We start from the raw sequence: 13,457 nt of genomic DNA, 5'->3' as shown, positions 1-13,457 counted from the left end.
GCCTAATTTAGTTTATTTTATATTAAAATGAAAACAAAACGCAAAACCTAACTCCAAATCTGGTTTCTTCATATGAATTATCTTGGGCCTTTTAAAAAAATTATTTAGCTTTCGCACTTCCTTCAGTTTTCTAACCAAAGATCAAAAACCTATCTTTCAAATCTCTTCTCCTATTTCCATAGGACAAATCAAGAAGTTCAGAAACAGAAAGAGAAAAGCCAATGTAATCAATTAAACGCTAAACAGTTTCAGAACTGAATGCCTAAATGGAACAACGCTTGGCCAATGACCCAAATACATTTGAGGCACATGCTTTTCCATCTCAATAGTTACGTGGATAAAGGCAGGCTCATGACTTCCATGCCACTTTCTTCACAACATATCACCCTATCATTGAATAATAGAAGACAAACACTGACCTAGTTTAGAAGTGCAGATGAAAAGAAAATGAAAACAGGATACATGACAGCAGCAAGGAAACCATGGTAACTAGAAGGGAGGATTGTTTTGCTTACTTTATTTTGGTCAGAATAATCAGCAAGCTGAGCCTTCAGCTCTGTAATCTCAGCCTCCAGCAGACGGATCACTTCTTCATAGTCCATTTCCATCCCACATGCTTGTCTCTGTGCGGCTTCAGCAAGATGAATTCGACTTCGCAAAGCTCTTGTTTCTTCAACTACAGCTTTGGCTTCCTGAAGAGTTCAAAGTTCGTGTTATTGGATATAAAACAAAACAAAACAAAACATGGAATAGTTCTACATTCTACACAAAATGTTCTTCCTCTGCTGGTCTAGAATTCCAAGACTTAACATGCATATGTTCATCACTTCTGCATATGCAAAATGAAATATGTGTATTACATGGACTAGCTTCCTGGTCTTGTTTTTTCCTTTGTTGGTTTCTTGGGATTATTTCAGTATGGATTCGCTAACTATGCATACTAGGCATAATGCTAGAAAAAAAAGTTGAAGAGAATTAGAAATGGAAAACAAAAAAAGAACTTAGTCTTAGACAAAAGAGCTGAGACAAAACTGACAAGGCTCATATTCTAACAAGGTTTCTGGAACTTCATCATATGTTGCTGAGAGATGAAGCCTAGACTAGCCCCAGGGGTAACAGCTCTTTCTTGGACATCAGTCCCTATGCCTCACTTCTGGTTTATGATACAGGGTAGGATTTAATAGTATAATATGTAGCTGTACCTGTAGGATTCAATGTCCATAAGATATTTATGAAAAACTTGTGCACTTATGAAATAAGTGCTCCATTGTAATTTTCTCATTTAATTTTTAGAAAAGCATTGGGAGAAAAGCATTATTAAAAAAACTTCTCATATATTAATGACCACACAGGATTCAGAGACGTCATATCACCTATTCAATTAATGAACTCATTCCCAGGCTTGACTCCAATATTAATGCTTTCTCTTCACCATTTTACTCTGATTTTAAATGGCAAAGTAAACTAGAAAATCTGCTAAATACCACCCAAATCCTCCACCTTAGGAAGGGGTTAGGTGGCCAGTATCCTTTGTTCTCTCATAACACCCCTTGGAGCTGGGGCAATAGCATTCCCTAAGGACCCCAATAAAATTTAGCACTGCAGTCACTACAGTGTAAACCATGTTTGTTTGGTTTTTTTTCCCCCTATTTTTCTTTACATGCCTTTCTTTACAATGGAACTTTCTGCTCCAATTGTCATGTCTAATATTAAATTATGGCAATTTTAATTTTCTTTGAGCTGTTATGGGGCATTTGCTTTTGCTTGAGCCTAAAAACATTTGATGTGCTGAGAAAGTTAGGAATGTGAACATACTCTTAAGGGTCAGTCTTGCACTTGTACATTCAATAATTAATATTTAGCACTTATATGGCAAGTTCTGGAACAGGAAGTGGATAGTAAAGACAGAAAATTTTCCCTCTTGTCTTTCAAAATCTGCAGTTGAATTTGGAGAAAGAGGGAGTGAAGATTTCATGGAGAAGACATGGGATTAGAGTATGTTATTTCCCAAAGAGGAGTTTTTTGAGCAAGAGAGACCATTTGTGTAGAGTCTCTGAAGAGGGGTTGTGCTCTGTGCATTCTGAAAAAACAGTAAGGAGGCCAGTGCCACATGGGTAGTGAGCAGAAAAGAAGAGAAGTCACAGTGAGATATGAGGGCAGAGTGAGTGTGGGGGTGGGTTAGAGTACAGGGGCAGACACCATGTGGTGAATAGGCTGTTCTAAGAGCTTTTACTTTACTGGAGGAGGGTTAAGGAAAGTGATTAGAAAGAAGAGGCAAGAAGAAATGGGGCACATTTGAGAAATATATGATGGCCTTTGATTAGATTAGTAGCTTCCTATGGGGGAAATAACAATTGAAAGGATGATAATAATAATACAGGAGAAGAAAAGGAAGGTCAAGTTCTACCAGAAATAGACAGACTGAGGAGCTTGCATCTGGGGAAGTCTTGAGGTCTTCTAAGTGAAAAATGAGATGGAGAAATGTTTACAAAGAAGGGGACAGGTGCTGAGACTCATGACTGTAACAGCAGCTACTTGGGAGGCAGGGATAGGTTAGTGATTTGAGGGCAGACTAAGCAGTGAACATAAGACTCTATCTGAAAAACAAACCGAGAGGAAAAGGATGGCATGATTCAAGTGGTAAAATGCTTATTTAGCAAGAGTGAGGCCCTGGGTTCAATTCCCAGTACTACGGGAGAAACCATGTTTAGAAGAAGCAGTCTGGTAGCACAGTATAGAAAAGAGAGGTATACAGCTAGCATACAATAGGGTGTGGCCTTCCACACCCTGGATTTCAAAGAACTTTTATCTATTTGTATGGAAAGTAACTATCTTACAGTAGAGGGGCACTTAGGAAAGGATGTCTGCCTTTGACCATCGCTTTTGGCTGCCCAGATCAGGCAATCCAAGAAAGTGTAGCCAGGCGCTGGTGGCTCACATCTGTAATCCTAGCTACTCAGGAGGTTGAGATCTGTGGATCAAGGTTCAAACCCAGGCCGGGCAATACAAAGCAGAGAGAGTCTTCTCTCCACTTAATCACTAGAAAACTGGTAAGTGGGGCTGTGATTTAAGGGTAGGGCGGTAGTCTTGAGCTGAAGAGCTCTGGGACAGTGCCCAGGGAGAGTTCAAGACCCATAATAAAAAAAAAAAAGTGATGTACCTGGGTCAAATTTATACCAGACTGTGGGTGCTCACACAGGAGGTAATGGTTTATAGAGCCAGTTCAGTTCTAAACCTCTTATATGTCGTCTCCACTAATATACTCACTGGGATGTAAGGTGTGTCTGTTAACACCCTCATTTTAAGTAGGTCAATAAAGCACAGAAAGTTCAGGAACTTTCTCACAATCACACACATAGCAAAGGGAAAGCTGAGTTTTATGATTCGAATCCATGCTACTCAGTTTGAAACTTTATGTTCTTGGTTACTGTTCCTTACTAATCCATCAAATCCAGAAAATGCTCAAACAAATAAAGTCACTCATAGCTCACAATATCAGTTCTAGCCCTACATTTGTCTAGAACGTGGCCCTTAGACTCAAGCACGTGTTAAAGCCACTATAATGATCCCTGTTTACTATTCAACCAGGCTAAATGAAACAAAACAAAACAAAAAAAAATTAGCTTGTCTCAAAAGTAAAAGAGAGGAAGGTCAGAAAAGTCACCATAGTTGCAGTAAAGAATAACTAATCTGATGATTTGTCTTCTTCACACTAACTTCATGTGGCTTTTACTCCTCTATAAAAACAGCACTTTTATTTTTGTTCAAAGAATGATAGTTAATTAAATGAAGACTCTAGATGGAGTTTATTCAGCCATTCTAGTACACTGACAGCAGTACAGTGTGAAATGCAGCTGGGTGGTAAAAGATGCAGAGGTTTTGATGCTGAATAAATTCATGCTATTTCTTCTGCAAATGTATAACTGTCAGGCAGGTGAATGTGACCCCTTTGCAAAGTTCTAGCCTAGTTCCCATTAAAAAGCTGTTTAAAAGATCAGTGCATGGAAATGATGACTTTTAGAGGAAACAGGAAAGAAAAGCTAACAGCAGTATGCCGGATTTAGCAATAGAGTATCATATCAATTCATTTTTCTCTTTTCTTCCCAGGCTGTCTTCTAATAAATAACTGCAAAGCCTTCTATGTCAGTAATATCTGAGCCTGAATTTTCCCAGTACCTCACCATGAGCCTGAAATTTTGGTTGGGAAAAAATGCTGTCACCAATTTACTGATTTACTTTGTATGGAAGCTTAATGCAGAATAGAAGGTTAGGTCACAAAAGAAAAGCTAAGGTATGAAAACAAATCAGAAGAATCAACAATTGCATTGTTTCTTTTAATGCTATGGTAATATGAGCAAATTTTAGCATAAAAATATGAAATATAATGTCTTGGTTTTTTTCAAGGAAAGGCAACTCTTAGGAATTGTCTCCAACTCCCACTGCTCCTTTAAAATAAGGGTTTTCTCCCAACAATTTCACAGGGAGTCTTAAGAGAAGATGGGACCAATTCTCCTTTAAAAACACAATTCAAGCTGATGAAAAAAATCTTTGTAGTCTACTGAGACAAGTATCTTAGTTATGTGATTATGCTAACATCAAGGGCAGTCTAAGCTCAGAGAAAGGATAATAAGTTATGACAATACACAAAACAACATACTCATCCACAAAACAAAACAATCCACCACAGCCCCCTTCCCCCGCTGCCCCACACCCAATCTGGTACCACGTTTGCCTAGAATAAAAAGCATGGGCCTTGAATGAAACTTGTCTAAGTTAGTAGCTTAGATTTGTGATTTTGCTTTCTTTCATTTTCTGGCTGTATAATTCTCTGATAGAGCCTCTTTATTTACCTAGTAGGATAAAGCACCTATCTTTTAAGATAATAACAACTCTTGCAGTAGGAGTTAATGAACCTATCACTCCGGTCCTTAGTAATGGTTTTCCCTTTTCCTATTCTAGAAAAATATGTATAATAATCTGTTATCGGTGTCTAGATAATTTATAAAGGCTTTCCCTGAGGCAGTCAATTAGTAAAAGCAGCTCTTGAACTTTAGAGAAGTTGTTTGGAGACATCATTTTCACGTGTCTTTTTTTTTAATGCTGGCAAAAATTATGTAAAACCATTTCCTCTCCAGTTATGAGTTGTAACGGCTCTCTAAAGTAGCAGGAAGGAGCCATTAACTACAGTTACACATTGGTAATTAGGCTAGCAAATCCTTGTCGCTAACCCTGGAAGGTCTGTAAATTTTAAGCTAATCAGTAAATCTTCCAAATGTCAAAGTATGAAAGGAGAAAACAGGAGAGTGCAGAAAGATATATGCTTCAGTACAACATAACTTGGGCTACAGAGTCCTAAAGAATACATGTCTTATCAGCTTCCCACATTCATGCTCTTGAAAACCTTTTCTGGTCATGGCCCTATGAGAGTTTATGAAAAAGCTGAAGGGTTACGGCTGGAAGAAGGCTGTTCAGTAAAAGTGTATAAAATTAAAAGTAAGTTATATACATAACTAAGGTAGTGATGGAATAGAGGAAGAGGAAAGGGTGACATCAAGATGTATTGTACTTGCGGGAGAGAAATGGGGCCCAAAACATGAGAAAGAGTATCTAAGTAATGCACCTTCTATCTGGTAAATATAATGTAACCCTTCTATTTATTACAATAAAAATATATATTAAAAAAAGATGTATCGTACTCATAAACTGACTTCTGGAATTGAAAATCTTTTATACAATTTCCCCAAAAGCAAACAAACAAAAAGCAGGTTATATCTACTATACTTCACTTGTGTATATGATTTACTTTTTTAACTTTATTTTTACTTTATTGACATTTTCTATTGCACTGCCATAAATCTATTCAGTCAACAAAACAATAAATCCACTGATTTGCAGACTTTGTCAGTGTCTGTCTTTGAGCTCAAAGGATAATCTCCAAGTACTTTACAGATACATTTCTAGATGAATTTATAAATCACCATACAGTCATGAGTACAGATGGGAGAGAATCTGAGTTCACAGAACTTAAAATACCTCTGATAGGAGTTTTCTCCTTTCTCTTCCTGTTTTCCCTCTGTGTACATCCAGCCCAGTTTACTCATCACCTTACTTAACCAGCCATTAAGCACTAGGATCTTCATCTGGGATGTAACTGGCAGCCATTTCTGGATTCCATTTGTACCACCACATTATTGATTCAAGTGTTTGCCAACTTCAGCTTGGGATACTAATGAAAATTACGTGAGTATCTGTCTAGGGTATCTCAGTGTAACAAAGTCTACATACTTCTGAAGGATCAATTTTCCTAAACTATTGCTCAAATGTAAGTACATCATTCCTGATAAAATATATCTATACTTTCCATACTTCAAAGTTCATCACTGTTTATTCCAGATCAACCTTTTACCCTAGTGAATTAAACTCTATTACCAATCCTATTATATTAAAATCCTAGACTAACACCATTCTATTAGATGTATATGCTTCCCCCCATTCACTTTCTACCTGTTCTTCAAACTCTGCCTCAGCTTTCAACCTAATTTTTCTAATTCAAATAAAGGATAATAATTTTGTTGTTGTTGTTGTGGGTCATGGGACTTGAACTCTGGGCCTGGGCGCAGTCCCTGACCTCTTCAGCTCAATGATACTTCTCTACCCCTTGATTCTGATTTTCTGGTGGTTAATTAGAGATAAGGGTCTCACAGACTTTCATGCCAGGGGTTGCTTTGAACTGCCATCCTCAGCTCTCAGCCCCCAAGTAGCTAGGATTCCAGGCATAAGTCACCTGTGCCCTGCTCATCATTTTTTATAAAACAATGTGTTTTATAAAATCTGTTGTCTACATTAATCACATAGTACTTATCATATCCCACTTTTTTTTTTTTTTTTTTTTTTTTGCCATTCCTGGGCTTAAGCTCGGGACCTGAGCACTGTCCTTGGACTTTCTCAAGGCTAGAGCTCTACCACTTGAGCCTCAGCACCATTTCTGGCTTTTCTTTTTTTTAGGTATGTGGTACCAAGGAATTGAACCCGGGTCTTCGTGCATGCTAGGCAAGCACTTTACCACTAGGCCAAACTCCCAGCCCTCATATCCTCTATCTTGAAGTGGCACTAAGATATTTTTATCTAACTTTTTAATATCAAAGGGTCTTAGCTGCCCAAATTAGAATACAAGTTGAAACTATAGAGCCTATGTACTGTGAATAGGTGTTCTACTTAACAGAAAGTGAGACATAACTAATCATGAGGCTAACTGAATACAAAATTGTTGGAGACCCTAGCCTGGGTAGGAAGCCATTTCCCTCAAGGCCTTGCTTAACCTTAAAGACTGGAGGCCGTTCACCTGGCAACATTCATGAGTCATATTATTCTGAGAATTGTCACAATGACCTGATCACCAGATATTTTACATAGGTAGAGACTCACCGTAAACGTCAGCAAGCGGAATGCCACCGCCCTGCTTCCCCCTTCCTATTTCCTCTTAGCTACTGCTTAAAAGCCTGCTAAAAAATTTTAATAAACAGACCTTGACAACATATTGCTTGGTCTCGCTCTTCTTTCTCACCCTTCTTATTTTTAGGCTGTGTCCCCCTCAGTTCCCCCGAATAACTGGTCCCGTGGGAAAATAACAATTTCATTTTTCATATGTAATAATCATTATAGAGACCCTTGTTAGGCAAGAGCCTTTAGTAGGAATATTTCTTCATAAAATTTTTGATTTTAGGCTAATACTAGATATAACATTATTAAATAACTATATGCTATGAAAAAAACATACAATGAAAAACAATTTTATTATGTTCTCACTGCATATAAATTGTAAGAAAAACCCCTCTTACTGTATCTATCAAGCAAATGAGTATATAAAAACCTAGCAAAATAAAGCAAACATCAAGGTTTAAAAGGGGTAGTTATACTTAATTGTTTGGGAGTTTTACCTTTTTCTTACTATACATAAAATTTAAAAATTATACACGCTGATTATATTTTCTTAAAAAAATGACATTTTTTTCCAATATGACTACATGCAGTCTATGTTTTCAAAAACTACATTATAATCACGAACATTTCTTTTACCCCACCCAATTCTTGATTCCATAATTTATATAGAAATATTTCCTTGTAAACTGGGTAATATTGATAGCCTAAAATTTGCTAGCTTAAGAAGCAAAGATTTCTTTAATCTGTAAATAAGAAACAAATGCCTCCTTTTGCACAAGAAGATTTTATAAGCTTTCTGAAGGAAAATCAGGTCATTAAAATTATAATTAGATTGTATTAACCTTCCCCAGAGTTGCCAACTACTTCATCTGCTTTATACTTGAATATCAATGAAAATCAAATAAACCATTTCAATTTCCTTTATGAATAGATCACTAATTAAGAAATGATACCTAAGTAAGTTATAAGGTTCCACATATAAATATCTGATAAGTTTCAAAATATAAATATCAACTATTTAAGCTGTTTTGGCATTATATTGAACACTGAACATGTACTTTCTTATTTAGTGAAGGTTGACACCCAGCTAAACTATTTTCCAATTCTGGTTACCAACATACCAAATGAACATTTATAGTGCTGGAAGGTTTCCTTCACAAAGTTTAAAACCTTCTTTTCTGGGTACTGGTGGCTCATGCCTGTAACCCTAGCTATTTAGAAGACTGAGACCTGAGGATAACAGTTACAAGCCAGTACAGGCAGAAAATACCAAACTGGTGCTGTGGCTCAAGTGGCAGAGTGCTAACCATGAGCAAAAAGAGACTCACAGACAGTGCCCAAGACCTAGAGCTCATGCCCCAGGTCTGACCAAAAATGAATGAATAAATAAATAAATAAATAAATAATTTCTTCACGGAACATGCTACAACTCAGTGTTACTCCTGTCCCTTCACACCCCACCCCCCAGTCCTAGGGCCAGGTCTGGGTGTTTTGTACCTGAACTTCTTTTTATTCAAGGCTAGTGTTCTACCACTTGAGCCACAGCACCATTTCTGACTTTTTTTCTGAGTGCTTTATTGGAGATAAGAATATATAGACTTTATTGCCCAGGCTAGCTTTGAACTGTGACCCTCAGATTCAGCCTTCTAAGTAGCTAGGATTATCAGTGTGAGGCACCAGAGGGGGCTCAATGACTACTTTTAAAAAGAATTCAGCTGGGGCCAGGAGTTTGGCCTAGTGGTAGAGTGCTTGCCTAGCATGCAGGAAGACCCGGGTTCCATTCCTCGGTACCACATACATAGAAAAAAGCCAGAAATGGTGCTGAGGCTCAAGTGGTAGAGCTCTAACCTTGAGAAAATCCAAGGACAGTGCTCAGTCCCTGAGCTCAAGCCCATGACTGGCAAAAAAAAAAAAAAAAAAAAAAGAAAGAAAGAAAGAAAAAGAATTCAGCTGAAGTCTGGGATTTAAGAAGGAAATAGCTGTAAAATAGAAATGTATTCCTTTTTAAAGATTTAGATAAGTAAAAAAGATCAAATGAAAAGACTCTTGGGCTGGGAGTTTAGTCTAATGGTAGCATGCTTGCCTAGCAGGCATGAAGACCTGGGTTTGATTCCTTGGTACCACATACATAGAAAAAGCCGGAAATGGTGCTGTGGCTCAAGTGGTAGAGCTCTAGCCTTGAGAAAATCCAAGGACAGTGTCCATGCCCTGAGCCCAAGCCCAGGGCTGGCAAAAACAAAAACAACAACAACAACAACAAAACAAATAAAACCTCTTGTAATTGATTTATAAGAATAGAACTGGCTGAGACTAATACATATAATTCTAGCTACTTAGGAGGCTAAGATCTGAGGATCACAGTTAAAACCAACCCCCACAGGAAAGTCCTTAAGACTCTTACCTCCATTAACCACTAGAAAGCTGAAATGGAGCTGTGGCCTCAAATGATACAGAATTAGTCTTTAGTAAAAAAGCTCAGGGGCAAAATTTAGGCCTTGAGTTCAAGCACCAACACCAGCAAAACAACAACAAAGAAGAGAACTGGCCAGCAAAACAACAGAAAAACGAAGGAGGAGGGAAATGGAAAGGCAGAAAAGGATTGAGAAGAAGAGAGTGAGAGAATGAAAGAGGTAGGAAAGAAAGGAAGGAAAGAAAGGAGGAGGCAAGGAGAGGAAATAAAGGGGAGAAGAGCATGCCATAATAATAAGGCATAAAACTATCATATTTGTTACCTGAGGTTAAGAGTATCCTCAAATGTGCTATTTATAAAGAAAACAACTGCAAAGACCAACTTACCCCAAATGGACCCAAGATTATATAACTTAATCTATAATGTTGGAATACATAATAGTGTAATATGTAGTTGCTACAAAACAGCAATTTAGAAAAAATAAAAAGTATAGACTCATATAGCAACAAAAACATGAATTAAAAATATGAGGGGGATTTTGGTAAATATACATCTGAAACATGGTAAGAATTTTTTTCAGAGATTTAATGAAGGAAAGAAAAATTCTAAAAAATTACATTATGCTACACAAAAAAGAGTGGTATTTTAAAACATCAGAAAAATTAGAACCACTTGTATTACAAACTTTGATTCTGAAATGGAAGGAATTTGGTAAATGACCTTAAGACATAAAGAGATCTCATGTACTGGTCTGAGGAAAAAGAAAAACAGTGACTAACAGTAAGAATATGAAAGGAGAGAAGAGGAGAAAGCATGAGTAGGAAGGAAAGGCAGAAAAGACAAAACAAATATGGCAAGAGGGACAGAGTTGTATAAGTAGTAATAATATAAGAAAGCCAGCTGCTTTCATTATTGATAAATAGTAAAGAAAATAACAATTTACAGTTAGATGTTCTTTGGATATCTAACATGTATGATAAGAAATCTAAGTAAAATACTTTCAAATACTTTATGGTTTATTCCCATGGGGCATAACTAGAGAAATTATGTTTTAAACTCATACTATTTTGAGAATAAATCATTTACCACACTGTCAGGAGCCTTATCCTAAGAATATTGAAAGTGTTTCTCAAACACCAAACTGCCTTATCACCACTTCCTGCTTGAGTAAAAATTTACTGGTTTGTCACTCAAATTAAATATATTGCTTCAACATAAAAAAAGTGCAAATGCTTGAAATTTATGTAGATGTTTGAAATGCATCCTGAGAAGTGCTTTCTCAGCAACTGATAAGGGAGCTTTAGAGATGGATGTTTGCTGGGTTTTAATAAACATGAGAAATTACTGGGGGTAATGTCACTTCTGTATCTGCATATACTTTTAACTTACAAGCACCATGAAACCTCTTATGTTTTCTAGAAACTGATCAGTTTGCTCTATTTTTCTTTGTCCTTACTAGATTGAAAACCTTATTTATAGGTTCTGTGTCTGTCAGGATGGTGCCACTATAAATACTTGATATAAATATTTTATATATTAGTCTCTTTTAAGTTATGACAGGCATGTGTAAAAGAAGCTGTTCAGGAAGTATGTATGATGTCCTTAGAATATGAAACAAAAAACAAGACCTATTTAGGTAGGACAACTTGCTCTAGTCAATGCTATAAGCAAGAGCATGGCTTTTATGAAAAGTAAGATGACCTCTCTCCCAAGTAATTCTACACTGAAAATTCTGTGACTCAAGTAAATACACAATTAAAATGACTTTTAAATACAAATAAGGTAATAACATTTCTCTCAGAATCCTTAACATAGGCAAGCTCTTTTCTTCATTAAGAAATGAGTGTTATGAAATGGATATGGATACTTGTATTACTTGGGATGCTGATAGTCTGAGCAGTGCAATGCAAGTTTTGATAAGGGGCCAACTGGATTCATTCCACCATAGCAGATGGCATCAGGATAAAAGTGTGTGAAAGCCAGGTGTGGTGGTTCACGCCTGTAATCCTAACTACTCAGGAGGCTGAGATCTAAGGATCTTGGTTCAATGCCAGCCCAGGCACTAAAAAGTTCAGTGAGATTCTTATCTCTAATTATCACCAGAAAACTAAAAGTGGCACCATGGCTCAATGGGTAAGGTCACAGTTTTGAGCTGAAGAGCTCAGGAACAATATCCAGGCCCAGAGTTCAAGTCCCACAACAGACAGGATAAAAAAAAAAGTGTGTGAAGTGGGGAGGGTATTTCCAAGTATGAAAGAAAGTGATCACCTGGAGACACAAGTCCCATGGTTTTCCAAGGGTCTGTCTCCAGTGACCTAAGGCTCTTTCCATGTCTTAATGGTTCTACCACCTCTTTACTGAGGACCAAGCTTTCAACCTAGGAACCTGTAGGAAATATTCAAATTATATCCAAACCATAGCAACACCTTTGTTTGCCAATATTTGCTTAGAATGCTACATTCTTGTCCAGTGAATCATAAGGCATGGCTGGCCTCTGTACAAAAGGGAATGGCAACTGGGCGGTCTCATAGTTACATCTTCATGTTCCTTTTCCAAGTAAGTGTTCTTTACCCAAGGCAGTCTCTTGGGCAGAATCTAATGGCAGAGAATAGGAGAGTCATTTTTCAGTCTTGTGATTTAGAATTAATATTGAAAAATACATCTAAATTTGAGTAGTACGTTTTTTGACTACAATCATTTCTAGTTTTATAATTTATAATTGCCTCAGACAGATTAAAAAGTCTTTTCAGATAACTGTAGATTTACAATCAGTTGTAAAAAAGAAAACCCCACAGAATTCCTAAGTTCTCCCCATCCAATTTCCCAAGTGTTTGTATCTTGCCTTACTATAGTAGATTATCATAAACAGAAAGCTGACATTAATATGATCCACCAACTTTACCTAGATTTAACCAGTTTATATGCACTCACCAGTAAAAAAAGATCCACCTATGGGTATATACAACTATTTGGATGGATCCCAAGGGACTGATCCTAAGTGAAAACAGCCAATCCCGCCAAAGTGATATACTGTATGATTATATTGGTACGCTTTGTTTTAATCAGTCATAGTTGGTTTAACTCAGGGTTTGGGCACTGTCCCTGAGCTCTGAGCTTTTGTGCTCAAGGTTAGCACTTTACCATTTTGAACAAAGGCTCTATTTATGGTTTCATGGACTTGCCTGCCTGGGCTGGCTTTGAAACTCAATCCTGAGATCCTAAGTAGCTGGGATTAGAGACATGACCATTTTTGAGTGACAGAACTGGTTAACTGACTAGCAGTTGTCAGGAATTAAGAACGGGAGAAAGGAGACAGCAATGGCCATGCAGTGGTGTGAAGGATCTTTGTGAAGATTTTGCGAGGCAAATGAAAAGCCTGGTCAGGAGCATTTCACTATAGTAAGCTTTAAGAACAGAAAGGAGTGACTAATCGAAATACAGGCTTTTTTTTTTTTTCTCTCTAAGTGACATGGCATCTTAGACATCTAGCAGTACTGTTCTGTAAACTTATTTAGCATTTAAATTAGTAAGGAAGATTACTAAGGGAATGAGTGGTCTTATTAATTCTAAAGCTCAGAGGTTCATTGTTCTTCATAATAAGGATATA

General features: G+C 37.1%; 1 protein-coding gene across 1 annotated transcript in view; it reads right to left on the bottom strand.

The window, feature by feature from the left end:
* Stxbp4 (syntaxin binding protein 4) overlaps positions 1-13,457 on the bottom strand; it is an 88,909-nt gene that overhangs the window by 37,082 nt on the left and 38,370 nt on the right. Inside the window, exon 11 of the mRNA XM_090351058.1 lies at positions 516-692. Coding sequence (XP_090207184.1) covers positions 516-692 — 177 coding nt within the window. The remainder of the gene's footprint in view (positions 1-515; positions 693-13,457) is intronic.

Source organism: Megascapheus bottae, chromosome 17 (genome assembly GCF_031878675.1).
Source record: "Megascapheus bottae isolate mThoBot1 chromosome 17, mThoBot2.hap1, whole genome shotgun sequence".
Taxonomy (NCBI): Eukaryota; Metazoa; Chordata; class Mammalia; order Rodentia; family Geomyidae; genus Megascapheus; species Megascapheus bottae.
Note: the sequence above shows the minus strand (reverse complement) of the source record. Positions and strands in the feature narration are given on the sequence as shown.